At 30.1% G+C, this 13,864-nt stretch overlaps 1 protein-coding gene across 1 annotated transcript in view; it reads left to right on the top strand.

The window, feature by feature from the left end:
* The window catches only part of LOC132754851 (matrilin-2-like), a 79,798-nt gene that overhangs the window by 56,301 nt on the left and 9,633 nt on the right, over positions 1-13,864 (top strand). The window contains exon 2 of the mRNA XM_060745584.1: positions 12,239-12,412. Within this exon, the coding sequence (XP_060601567.1) occupies positions 12,374-12,412 (39 nt within the window). The 5' untranslated portion in view covers positions 12,239-12,373. The remainder of the gene's footprint in view (positions 1-12,238; positions 12,413-13,864) is intronic.

The raw sequence follows: 13,864 nt of genomic DNA, 5'->3' as shown, positions 1-13,864 counted from the left end.
ATCAATGATAAAGATAATGTTGTTACGTCAGTTATAAAGACAATATTGTTACATCAGTCATAAAGACATGATGTTACATCAATGATTAAGACAATGTTATTGCAGTCATGATAGAGATAATGTTGTTACATCCATGATAAAGGAAATGTTGTTACATCCGTGATAAAGATAATGTTGTTACATCAGTTATAAAGACTATATTGTTATATCAATGATAAAGACAATGTTATTGCATCCATGATAAAGATAATGTTGTTACATCCATGATGAAGCAATTGTTGGATACAGGATAGTTCTTTGATGGTAGAATAAATTAGGTTCCATACATAATATGTTTTTGTATTGACTCAATAATTATTTTTATAAAGCGAACAGGGATTTTTTAACAAAAACGTTCTGCGGCATACTGCAGCTCTTTTGGACCTTGTGTTGTAAAATATGAAAAGCATGGTTTGTTAATGGCCATATTTTAACTTCAAACAGAAGATAGTACCCTTAACTAAGTAAAACGTTCATTGGCTATCAAGTGTTTTCAAAATACTTCATAAAAGAATTCAATATGTAGGTCAAATAGCTTCGTGATAACACGTAATGTGTGTGTAGTCTATGCTTAATGAGGGTGCGTAAAGTCACAAAATGTAGCTTTCGCTGTAGAGTACGGACCCCGGACATGTCACCAGCCATGCCCTTCAAGAGTTAATTTTGAAGCACAAAGTGGTGATAACTTACTTCTATGCAATTTTCACTGAGTATTAGCCAAAGATATGAATTTTCAGCCAAAAGTAGGTCACTGTACGGCGGTCTGTGAGATATTCCTCAGACAATATGAAAGCGTTGACCTTTCAAGGGCTGTTGGTGCCAGCAAAGGCTTGCCGTTCAAGTTGTCTATCAGTGCTAGTGGCTCACGCACTCACACAGAGCCTACTTAATAGGGCCACTCCCTTCGGCATTAGTCAGGACATCGGCAGCTGGTCGCAGTACAAGTTCTCAACTTTTGCGCTATCCCAAGTCTGCAAATCTTCTGCCGATGCCCTGTGCCTTCTCAGCGACGAGCACGCTGCGAGGGGAAGTGAGAAGTAATAACACATAAATTATACATGATATATTTTTATAAAATGTAATACAACAAATTCAGTTTTATGTAAAATAAAGAATTATAGTTATATTTCAGTTGGTTAAGATTATCTTTCGGATTTCCTCAGGATCTAGTTCTTTAACTTGAGTATGAATGATATGATCTCATATAAACTATATATATTATCAATTTTTATCTATATGATAATTTAACCCAATCAAAGAGAGCAAATATCTGTTGTGTTTGATTAGCACAGCTTGATAAAATGAAATCCCTGTATGCAGATTAAAAATAATCCCGTTCAAGATTATTAAATCAAACAAGCATCGTTATTACTTGTGATTTATGTTGTCTACCTATGCCTTGACGTCATTACTCATTTTTTTATCGCGATTCTTTCTAAATTTTGTATTATGTCAACAACCGCTTGTAGCTAAAAATGATTATCAATTAAGAAAATAGAAACAATAAATGTTTTCTCTCTTCAGGAGTTTAATAAACGAAGCACATTTGATGGTTTCTGACTTTTTATAAAACGATATAATGAGAATCACGCTTTTGATGAGCATCACGAAGAAACGTTTTATATTTGAATTATGTGTGTATTATTCCTTTTAAAAACAGAAGTCAAATTATTTTCTTTATAAAACATCCATGCCGACGATTTTACACGGAAATGTATATGTTTTGACATTGAATAATGGTCATAGATGAAAAATAAAGAGTGTAGAATCTAATAAATATAGTTTCTAGATGCATGCAGCAAAAGTACGTTTATTGTTTATCTTGTTGTATGTTGCTAAAATCACGAACTTTATTCCATAGGTTCATTTTTCTGCAATGTTTTAACATATGGACCAAATAGTCATAAGTTTGATATTTGTTGAACTGAAAAAGCCAATAATGGTATATCCCACTCTTGTTACACATAAACCAATACTCAGTTGGTTTCCTAGAAAACAGCAGCTTGGTAACAGTTCTGTCTCTAAATTTCCAATTTATCATACAAAGCTAACAAAGCACCTGTTAAAAATTCTTGGATAATTAACTGTATTATAAAATTTGTAAACAACACTTTGTTTACCTAGACAATCTTTATAAACATATACTTAGTGCATGTTTCAAGCAAATAATGAATTTACGCCGAATTCTTATATCCGTGTACTATAAGCGGCTGCTAATGAAAATTGTAGAATAATAGTAAAGTTTGAAACGTGTTTTTCTTCTTAATTATTTCTTCGTCTTCTTTTTCTTCATTTCGTCTTCTACATTTCTTCTTCATCTTCCACTACTACCACGACTTCTTTCACTTCTCTTACTTCTCCCTTCTCCTTTATCGGTTTTCTTTTATAACGTCAAACAAAAACCTTTTAGTTTGTGTTCTTTTTAAGCAAACCAATTTCTGTGAGTGTATGTTTAAACCCCTGTGCTTGTAAAACTTATAAATTCATATCAAGGTCATAATTAGAGTTTTTGTTGTAATCGTATTAAGTTATTACATCGCCTGGTATTTAGCAAATCATGAGAGCCATTTTTTTACAAATATTCCCACCGAACCGAACATTCAATGAACGAAATATGTCTAAAAAGCAACAGTGAAAACAGAAGGGACCATAAGCAAGAATTCAATATCAAATATTATTAAATGTGTAACAGATATTTCCTTGCATTTTATATTAATAGCATTATTAATTTTTACGATGTCATTGAACGTTGATTGTGACAGCAGCTATCTAGCGTGGGACTTATCAACAATATAAGTACCCTGTCCGTTACCCAAATCATTTTTTTGTGTTTTTGAATAGAAAATGTCCAGTCAACATCTAACATGCCTAATTTTTACATTTTTAAATAAAGAAAATCTATTAACCTTTTGTCTTTGCTAACTAAACGTAGTTTAATTAATTTCTTAAAAAAGCAGAAATAAGTGTCCACATTGAACATTCCTGTTGATTTTTTGAGTATTTATATAAGTTATAAGCACATGGGAAATGAAGTATAGGCGACAACAATTCTTTATTCCGCGTAGGCTGTAACAGGTCTCGTCTATAAGAAAAGGGGATATAATAAAGAATAACATTGTACCTAAAAACACATGTGAAGCGAGGTTTTTATACAGCCCTTTTGTATAAAAGTCACGTGATTCCCTACGTATTTAAGTCTTTCTAAATGCGTGTCACACAGTAAAACTGTTAACATGTATTTGAATAACATTATCGTTTAAAAAAATGTGTAATTGATGTTCACCTGTTTTTCTGTGTCATATATTATAAAAATAAGTGCATAAGCTTAAAATTGTCTTTGACATTGAATTTTGAAAAAAAACATATTTAATTTTGATATTAATGATCGAATATTCCGATATCCAAGCAGAACGAATTACGATGGAAGTTACATTTTCAAAATGACATTATTCTGTACATATTATATAATGAGTGAAACATTTTTTTACCATTTTACTACATAAATGTGGTTATTTTGGCCCATTGGTTTTTAAAACGAATTTACGTGATTAATAGTCTTTTTAGGCTTAAACCACAAGATATATAAATTTGTAATTCAAATAATTTATAGTGTTTATATATATTAAAACTCATTTAATTCCTCGTTTAACTCCTCCTAATGTTCAGCTCAATGTAATAATAATGTTTCAATTTTCATGTTTTGGTAACGTGTAATTGTTGGCTTTTTATTTATTTATTGTATTTTATTTATGGTAACCCTTCGGATTTTTTCTCGTTTTTTTCTGCAATGTCAACATGTGTCTAGCTCTTTATAAAGTTTAATCCGTGCTTTTAAAGTCATTCAACCTACATTCCTATCAAATGTTTTATAAAATACTACATTCAAGTTAACAATGCTGACTATGCATATCTGTTTGATATATATACATCATTTATCTACTTGATATAATAAAACTCAAAGGGGGGAAAGTCTTGGTAGTAGGTTGAAACATTACTTTAAACCATCATAAACAAAAAACTAACAAAAAATAATTCATTATTTAAAACAAAAATAACTATAGCTCTTGTGTTTTTGTGTTAAACACATTTATAGATACATTATCAAATCTTGAATCAGGAATTAGAACAAATGAAAAAAAATAATATTATTATTATATTATGTATAAACGTGAAAATATTAGAGGTTAAACAGGCGAATTTAATACATTTTAAACAAAAACAAACAAAAAAAGATAATTACACAACTTTATTTTATGCTTTTCAGTGGATTACTGATTTATCCGTGAAAATTGTATTTCATATTTTCACAGTGAAAATTATCAAAATATAATTCACACTTTTCAATAACGAAACTACTTTTTTAAGATTTTCCCCAATTTTGCCTCAATTTTATTTTTGCTGACAATTCTGACAATATCAGGATGTTTAGAGAAATGCAAAGCTGAAATTGATAAATAACTTATATTTACATTTCAAAAAGCAAGGTCTAATATAAATTCGCAGTGAGTAACAGAAATATGGATGGATGGTTGGACTTTCTCTCCTACTAGAATTGTTTGTTTTTATTATTAAAACAAGCGATAATTCATATTTGTTTTTATAAAATGAATAATATCACCGCCATTTAACGTTGATTGACGAACTTATTTTCAGCCCAAGACTTCTTGTATTTTATGAGAAATTCGACTCTTGCATGTACATAATAGAGGCTACCAGTGGGGAAACAGATTTTAATATTAACATTAATATTAAGGAAATTTCGTTTAAACTTGTTTTAAGCATAAAATAAAAAGGAAAGTTTGTTTGTTTGTTGGGTAAGATGTAATTTTATTTCATCTCGTGACACTACGCTACGCTACGCCACTCGTGACAATACTGTTTTTAAAGCCCACTCGATGAAAAAAAATGAAACAAACAAATATCCTCTATATATTTTGCGCTTATCTTTTATCAAGTAATTTTATACCACGACGTCAAATGTATTTTGCTTTTCTGATAAAACTCTCTGCTAGCTACGTGATGCTTAACGTTTTCTTATCCTAAGATATATAGGGCGTTTCAACAGTGTTCAATATATATTTTAAGCACTATCAAATTATGACGTCATTGAATTCGAGTTCTTGTTACTTAAACAGAAATAGAATTGTTATTTTACTAGCCATTCTGAAAGAGATGATTCTAAATTAATATTCTTTATTTTTTGAATAATACATTAAATTTTCTAATCAGATGAAAACGAAGATGAAAATTGAGGATTCTAGCCAACAAAGATCCTGTTTATTGAATTTTCCTACAATACCTGAGGTATCAATTACAAGTAGAATGTTACACCACGTAACTAGACTATACAAACGTTCATAGTTTTTTCCAGTTTCTGCAACCAGAATATACCCAATATTATAAATAAAAATAGTGATAATTTCTAAATAATATTTTATACAAAATGTACAATAGTAACCTTGTTTAACACCAAGTATAAATTTCGATATCTGGATATTTGAACCTCCAATTATGCAATCTTTAATTAGAAATCGTTCGTGCAATAAATCATAAAACTACAATGGTGTCATTTTTTACAATACTGTATATTTGGCTCATGTTGTCACGAGTGTAATAACTGTTAAGTTACTACACATAAATTATCCTTCCCTGTTATTAGTTCGATTTCCACAAGGGTCTTAAAAAGTTTGAAAGTTTCCATATCATCTTGACGATGTGGTTTTTATTCAAGTCAAACCTGAACTTACAAACTCCCTATGGATATTGTTAGGTAGGAAAGGGTTTTCGTGAAATAAACACCTAATGTTATGCAATTTCAGCTTTGCATGAAATACACTTAAAGGTAATATAAACATATAGGCCTGCGTAAAATCTATAGGAATAAAATGTTATTGAAGCATCAACTGGGTGTAAGCTTTGACTTACATATAATATTTTACTCTTGATAAGAAATACATCCGGAAGGAAATTAAACTTTATTTCAAGAACCATTTAGAAAATTCAATTATTACACTTTAGAAAGAAAACGGATGTTTGTTATAAACAACCGCGCCCATATAACTGATTTCACTTTTACTTTGTATTTTAATTGTAGAACATTAGAGAAGTTAGTTCACGTATTGCAATGGTTAAAAAATACATTTGGAATATGACATACTGTATTAGAAAATGATTATTTTATTTCGTTTTGGATTTTTTTTACTTGAACTTATATGAAACGATTTAATTACATCATAAATATTTAATTAATAATACAGTAACACTACGGCTACATGTCTCGCGAGTAAAGTTTATAATATGGCCATTTATTTCCGACATTTAATGTTACAATCCATATTGAACTAGTTAGGTCAAAAATGCATGGTGAATTTTGTTGACCATCCCATCTCTCTAACTACATGTTATGTCAGTTGTTCTTCTTTTAATATAGTTAATTCCCTAAATTAACTGGCCAAATGAGAGTATTATCATTGTAAATTAAGTCATTTCGCTGGATACTATATCTAAATCAAATCACTAATAATAATCTAAAAAGTTTACATTTCATCGTCAAATATAAATAAATGATATTAAAGCGGGTTGAATAAATAGAATAACATAGACAACCGAAATGTGACTACTTTATTTAAACTTTGTAATCAAGGTAGTGCTGAATATGTTTGTATTTATAATTCAAGTAAGCAGAAGACATAATAATTGTTTTGTTTGAAATATTTAAATATTTACTTTATAATTTATGATTCATTTCTGCCCTGAACATTAAACTGATTTATTTTCTCTACCCCTCTACCCGCCTGGCCGTCGATACAAATAAAGGATTTTCTTTTATCAATTTCATTTACTTAATTTAATTTTATATTTTCATAAGAGAATAATTTAACCGACATGATACCATTAATACTTGAGGGAATAAATCACCACGTGTATATTGTATACATGTATAATAAATAATGCATGTGCATGATGACATGGTTGATAATAAAAGTAGAACATTACATAATGTGTACATAAAATGAAATAAGTAATACAAATAAGTGTTTATTGTCCTGTCATAAATAAAAACTCACAAGGCAGCAACTACACTCCGCTTCATCAATTTTCAAGTATTTATCAAATTACTGAATGTACATATCAATAGTACTTTACTTATGTCACGTGTCATTAGCCACAAACGAATTATACTTAATAAGTTTTCAAAATAATCAGTTTAAAAAAATAAAACTTTAGAACAAGAAAAATCTTCAGCGTTTCAGAAATGTATAATTATTTGAATGACGCTGTGTCTGTTTAAAGCAAAGTAAGACAATGTTTCCTATTTTATTAACATATTTCTACACAGCACTTTTGCAGTAAGGAATACTCTTGTATACTTTAACTTGTGTGTTATGTGCGAAGAGAGTGTCGTAGGCCTAAGCTTTTAAGATAACTTTGTACAATTGACTATATCTTTAAAATATAGAAAACATATTCAGAAGATAATTGCATGGATTTTTGGTGTTTTAATGTAGAAGGTTTTATATGAATAAGTGTCTGATGTTACGATTTGTCTGGCCAACGGTGCAGTTCAAGCCTTCAGAAATGTTAAGTATTCACAGACAAGTAAAATACAAATTCAGTTTAGTCTTTGTGTTTGCATACAGTTTATTTTCTATCACAACATATACAGAAAAAAGGGTTAGAACATCATTCATCACACCATCTACCGTTTTCACCAAACTAGTGTTTTAGATGTATCCTTACGTTACCTGATATTGATAAAAATACGAGTGTTCAAATATGAATATCTTTAAGCATGCTTAATTTGATTCTTCATATGTTTCACTGATTTTTTGATTGTTCCCTAACTGTATTCACATCATCAAAGTTTTAGTTCCCTGATCCAATCTTTGAAGGCATTTCCATAGCCTTTTAGATATACTATGAGGACGCTGAAGTATGTTTTGCTGAACCGTGGTGTTTGCGCTGAACAATGTTTCTACCTGAAATGTATTTCTTAAGCTTTGTAAACAAAAAGAAGTCACCAGGGACAAGGTGATGTGAATACGGAGGATGGGGGCACAGCGACTTTTTTTCTGTTTCAAAAAGTATTGCATTATACACGCCTTGTGCATTGACGCGTTGCCATGCATCACCTGACACTGGACAAAAATGTTGCGGGTCTTCGTTTTCGGAAGTAGCTGTTTAGTTGCCTTAAGAAGCAGCAACATGAATAGCGGGTTCACTTTGTAAAGAAAATGGCATATTCATTGTTTAACCTTCTCTATACTCTTCTATACTTCTATACTTCTCAATGCATGGTCTTTTTCCTAGACGTTGTAGGCTAAATCCTGTTTTGACTTTTTCGTTTTGGCTCATAAAAATGAACAAATGTTTCGTCACAAGTACCGATATAAGCAAAAGACCGTGCATAATAATTTGAATACTGGTTAAGCATTATTCACAATTAACATTGCACACAAGCCTTTTCCTACTCATCTGGCAGCAAATTGGGAATCCATCTAACACAGATATTTCTCATTTTCAAATCACGTTTGAGAATGGTAAGAGTCGCTCCTAATGATATGCTAACGACACTAGCCATCTGTCTAGTGGTGTATCTTGCATCAGTATTAATTATTACTTTCACTTTAGCAACCATCTTGACAGACGTTGCTGTTTTAGGCAGACGTATTTGGGTTGTATCTTCTATCCAATTTAACCCACATATGAATTTGTTTAACCAAAGAATAACTAATGAAAAAGACATTTTATTTTGTTCATGTAAATAACAGATATTTGTATCATAGTTTGGAGACCTTTCTGTTGAAAATGTGTCAGGGTTAAATCGTATACATATGCATGCACAGTGCGTTAACTGGAGTGCGGGTATTAGTTACCCGCACTCCAGAGCTTGCCCATTGATTGGCTCATTTTTGCTGGGGTTTACATATTGTGACGGCAGAGAAAGTGAAAGCGACAGAAATGTCATATTCAGAGATTCGTTCATTGGTTCATTTTTGCCGGGGTTTCATATTGTGACAACAGGGAACGTGCTTTATGTTTGACTATGATACAAAAGAGAAAGAACACCAAAACACTAGGCAATCTGATTAATACTCGGGGGCTACGCCCCCTCGTACAAATCAGATAGCCTCGTGTTTCGGTGCTCTTTCTATTACTTACACCCTATCCCAAGGAGATAACGATTCTAAACGTACATGTATAAGACCTATATCGACGGCGTACTCTCATCTTATACCAATGACTTTGGTATTACAGTGACGCGTAGACAATATATAGCAAGTTATAAACACAGCTAAAGATTTTAATAACTTTGGTAACTTTACATTCATATCTACCCGATACTCTTTATTTCCTCGTGATTTTCTTAATATTGAACTATATAACGTTTTTGAAGTATTCATATTTGAACACTCCCCGTATATATTAAATCTTAATTGTCGTTAAATAACTTGTTGCTGTGTAGTGTGTATTGTTATTTGATCCATATAAAATTGGGGTTTTGCCCATTCTGAGACAATAAATTTTTTTAAGCTAATTTTGAGTTATTTAACTAAATAAAAGAACTATTCTTAATTGTATTAAATGAAACAAATCAAATATTGAAATTGACTTTATCCTGAAACATATTGGGTGTTGGTATTTTATTAAAGTTTTTACACGACTGTCGAGAAATACATCCGGTAGGAAGTTTATGTTAGTTCCAAGAATAAATACTCTAGTATCATTTCAATTAAATCAATTTCAAGAGAAAGAGGATATAGACAATCGACGCCAACAAACTTGTTTCACATTCTCTTCTCAAGTATGATTCCAATAATATTGCATATATCAATGTGAATAGTGCTGAAAAATGTCTATATGGAAATGATACTTTTAATTAGCATTGTGAGTTTTAAACTATAATTACTATTATGTTGCACATATACATGTACATGTTGTAGTTACGAATCTGAAATCTGAATCCCCGAGCAAGGATAAGTACAATAAAAGTTTGAAAAGCAATGCTGCTATACTTGATAATATTGCACTGTTTGAGTTAGTGTAAGGTCTGAGTCACAGAAATATAAAATGATGTAAAATGTTGTTTTTTTTTCTGTAATATTATGAATATAACTGTGAAGCGACTGTTCCTTATTATAACTTTATTAACTAATTATAATCAAGTGTGAGCGTATAAATAAATACGTAACATAACCAAGCGCATAAGACAAGCGGTTAGACGGCGTTTTATGTTGAAGTTTTAATTTGGTTTTATATACTCTAATGTTATAGAACTTTACTGAAAGGCTATGGATATTGTTGTTGTTGGGTATTTGTAGAAACCCAAAAGTATAAAATGATATTCCAAAATCTGACATGTTTTGACTTAAACCAATTATCTTGATGACTAGAACTCCTCCCTATGGGGAAAAGTGGCTGATATAGAACATCTTGTGTGTGCCAAATTTATATCTTTTTTAACTTTACAGAAAGAAAAAATCTCATGATAAATCTTCATTTGAGATGTTTTTACCTGACAGGTGTTAACTTGTGTCTACATTATGAAAAGAGACAAATTGAGGCGTTTGATAATTATTTCAAAAGAATAATAATGACTGTTGAAGATAGGAATTGGTCGTTTTTTGAAACTCGTGAAGCGAATAAAAATATAGGTTATATCGAAAAAGAACTTACATGAACGATGAATAGTTTCATATTTATGTGATTGAAAACAAAATAGAATGAGTATAACTGTTTTGTAAAGTAAACCCGGTGTCATATAAAAGCAAGTAAATGTATGCTTACATTTCACAAAATACTTGACGAAATATTCTTTTTAAAAATCGCATTTAATTAAACTATTAACTTTTTACACGACTTTTGAGGGAGAGAGAAAACGAAGTCAATTTACAGATCAAAGATTAAATGTCTACAAAGGGGAATTAATAGATTTGTGTTTAAAGGTAATTACGCTGTCATGAACTCATAATGTTATTTAAATTAATGTTTATTACTTTTGACACACTACTGGTATTATCATGATTATTTGGACATTTTTCACTTTTCATTTTGAACTAAATACAAAGACGCCGCCAATTGTACTAGTTTCCACAATGTTATTTAGATAAATCAAAGTAAAATTAAATTGAAGAATTTTAATCTGTCGGAACAAGAAAGTAAAAAAGTAGATCTTACATTGGGTCTGAGGACAAGAAAACTTCAGAATTATTGTCTAAGGGAAGAACAGTTGTTTGCTTAACAACTATACATTATTTGACAATGTAGTGCTATGGGATTCATAATTGATTGTTTCGTGAGTTTATAGTATGTGATTTTGTGTGCATTTTTTTCTTTTTATTACATTTTCATTTCCTATTTTTTGTATGTTTGAGGTGCTTTTCGCTACACAGTAAATAAGATATGATACTTATATATGACCGGTGTAATAAAGTTATTATCGTATAATGTAACCTGGAGAATAAAACCGCGTCGATGGATGCATATTTTACATATTATATCAAATGGTGGATTTAGGTAAACGGCGCACGGTTACAGCGCTATTCATCTATAAAATTGCTTTTATTTCACGCCACAATCGTATACAAATTTGACAACTATCTGCATCTATTTAACATTTCAAAAGATTGAATGATTCATACGAAAGGTTAATTCAAAATAAAACTTTATGTGGATTGTTCACCGTGAAATTATTTTTTTTTTTTTTACATTTAAATGAAACACGTAATTTCGCTAACCGACCGGGCACAATAAGATTCAATCATTGATGATGGGCTTGTTTTAAAGCAAGCATTTAAGTTTTGTTTTAAATTCAATATTCCTATGACACATCCGATAAAAATACATGTAAGGAATTTTTATGTCTTGGTATTTAAAGGATGCAGGATATAACATAAGTTATCCTATACTACGATCATTGTTAAATCAGGTATTTCGCAATAATCTGTGAGCGTTATTGCATTTACGAATTTAAGACGGACAAGGAACGTTGTATAAGTTAGCACAGGGTTTTAATACTATTGTCGACGAACACTGTTTCAGATAATCATTTATATATTAATGTTATAACTAATCGGATCATAATTAATTTTTCTGCGGAACTAACAAACAAATGTTACAGATCGAATTGGATATAATTCTGCGAAACGAAACTATTTTTATTAGTTGAAAATTCTTAATACCGACAATTATTTTTCAGGCGTGTTAGAGATTCGGACAGGCTGTATTTACTCAGGAAGTAAAATCTTATAAACGTTAAACGTTTCATCTACTGTGTATAAATCTTTGACTTTGGATTTAAATTCAAGTGGATTATTTTGGACAGTGAAGAAAAATGTTGCTGAACGGATTATTAGTGTCTATAGTGTATTTGGTGAGTATATTTATTTCATATTCATATACTCATATTTGTTTTATAACATTCAGATATGCTATATTTTTTATTTCTGACGTTATAATGAAAATGAAACGAAATTCTCAATATTTTATATACTTCATCATATGAAAATGCTTTGACTGACAATCAATCAAAATGTTGTCGCTATATATTCTAAACTGTATTTCCCACATTTTCTGTATTCTTTTCATTCTCTATATAATACGAGATATAAGGTATGAAATTAATGACGTATAGTTTAGTATATATGGAACTATTAATGGTGTCTTAATATGTAAAGCATACATTTTCTTGTAGGCAATATCTAAATTAATTTTTAACATGTTACCTCCTCCCATTTAGATTCATTTATGATTTTATTGGTGTCACATCGAGCTTGTTATGTTCATGCACTGTTCGTTGTATGTGTATTTCTGATGGGCTTCTAATGTAAAATAAAAGTATGCAACTTCGGAAAATACAATTCGTGGAATCGCTAAATTAGGCGATTTATCGTAAAATGAATAATGACATAGAGGATATTCAAGTTTTTTCTATAAATACACGATTTATTTTCATCGAGTGGTATGAAAATAAATATTTCATGAGGGCGGGGGCCACGAGTAAATAGTACTTTCAATGAAAAGATGAAAATAATCATGTTTTATGGAAAAAAATTTGAATTTCTGTTTCTTTTCATTTTTTTACCAATTTTTGACATTAAAATTTTGATAAGAAATTTCCTTAAATGTTACTTTTTGTACTCAGAATTTAAAAAGTAGTTCCGCAAGATCAGTGAATTTAAACGAGCTTTATGTTTCACTGTTCGTTTTAATGTGTATTTTTTTCAATGAAAATAAAAGGAAACTTGGAAAATACCCAATTTTATCGATATTTCTAAATTGGCATTTATAGTAAATAATAAAATCACTTTAATTGTGATCATTAAGTCACTTGTTAATTTACCTTACAAAATATAGTTATTTTATATATTGCATACGTACTTTTTCTATTGGTAAAAATGCTAGATTTGACATCAGAAATACAATGTTAATACTACAGTAAATACCCTACTCGTTATTTCATCAATTAATCTAAACATTATTGTTTTTTCACTACCCTTTTTTATTTCCTTTGATGACTTTTTAAGAAAGTATTTGGATATTATTTACGTAGTTGAAGAAATAAATAAAATATTCTTTCAAGGTTTCTATACTAATTTGAATAGTGCATTACTGAATTAAAACTTAAATTAATTGCTGGTGAGATTTTACTTTATGAAACGTCATGTTGTGTTAGCAACGGGAAAGTCGCTAAAATGAAATATGATGTAAGAGGCGTCTGTATATGAATGAAAAATAATAGGGTGACATTTTAAAATATTTGAACGGGGATTAAAGTTTAGTATGTGATACACATATTTTAGAATAAAATGACACACAAAGTTGT

Source organism: Ruditapes philippinarum, unplaced genomic scaffold, assembly GCF_026571515.1.
Source record: "Ruditapes philippinarum isolate M1 unplaced genomic scaffold, ASM2657151v2 ctg134_1_1_1_1, whole genome shotgun sequence".
Classification (NCBI taxonomy): domain Eukaryota; kingdom Metazoa; phylum Mollusca; class Bivalvia; order Venerida; family Veneridae; genus Ruditapes; species Ruditapes philippinarum.
The sequence above is the reverse complement of the archived record's forward strand: the minus strand, read 5'-3'. Positions and strand labels throughout refer to the sequence as shown.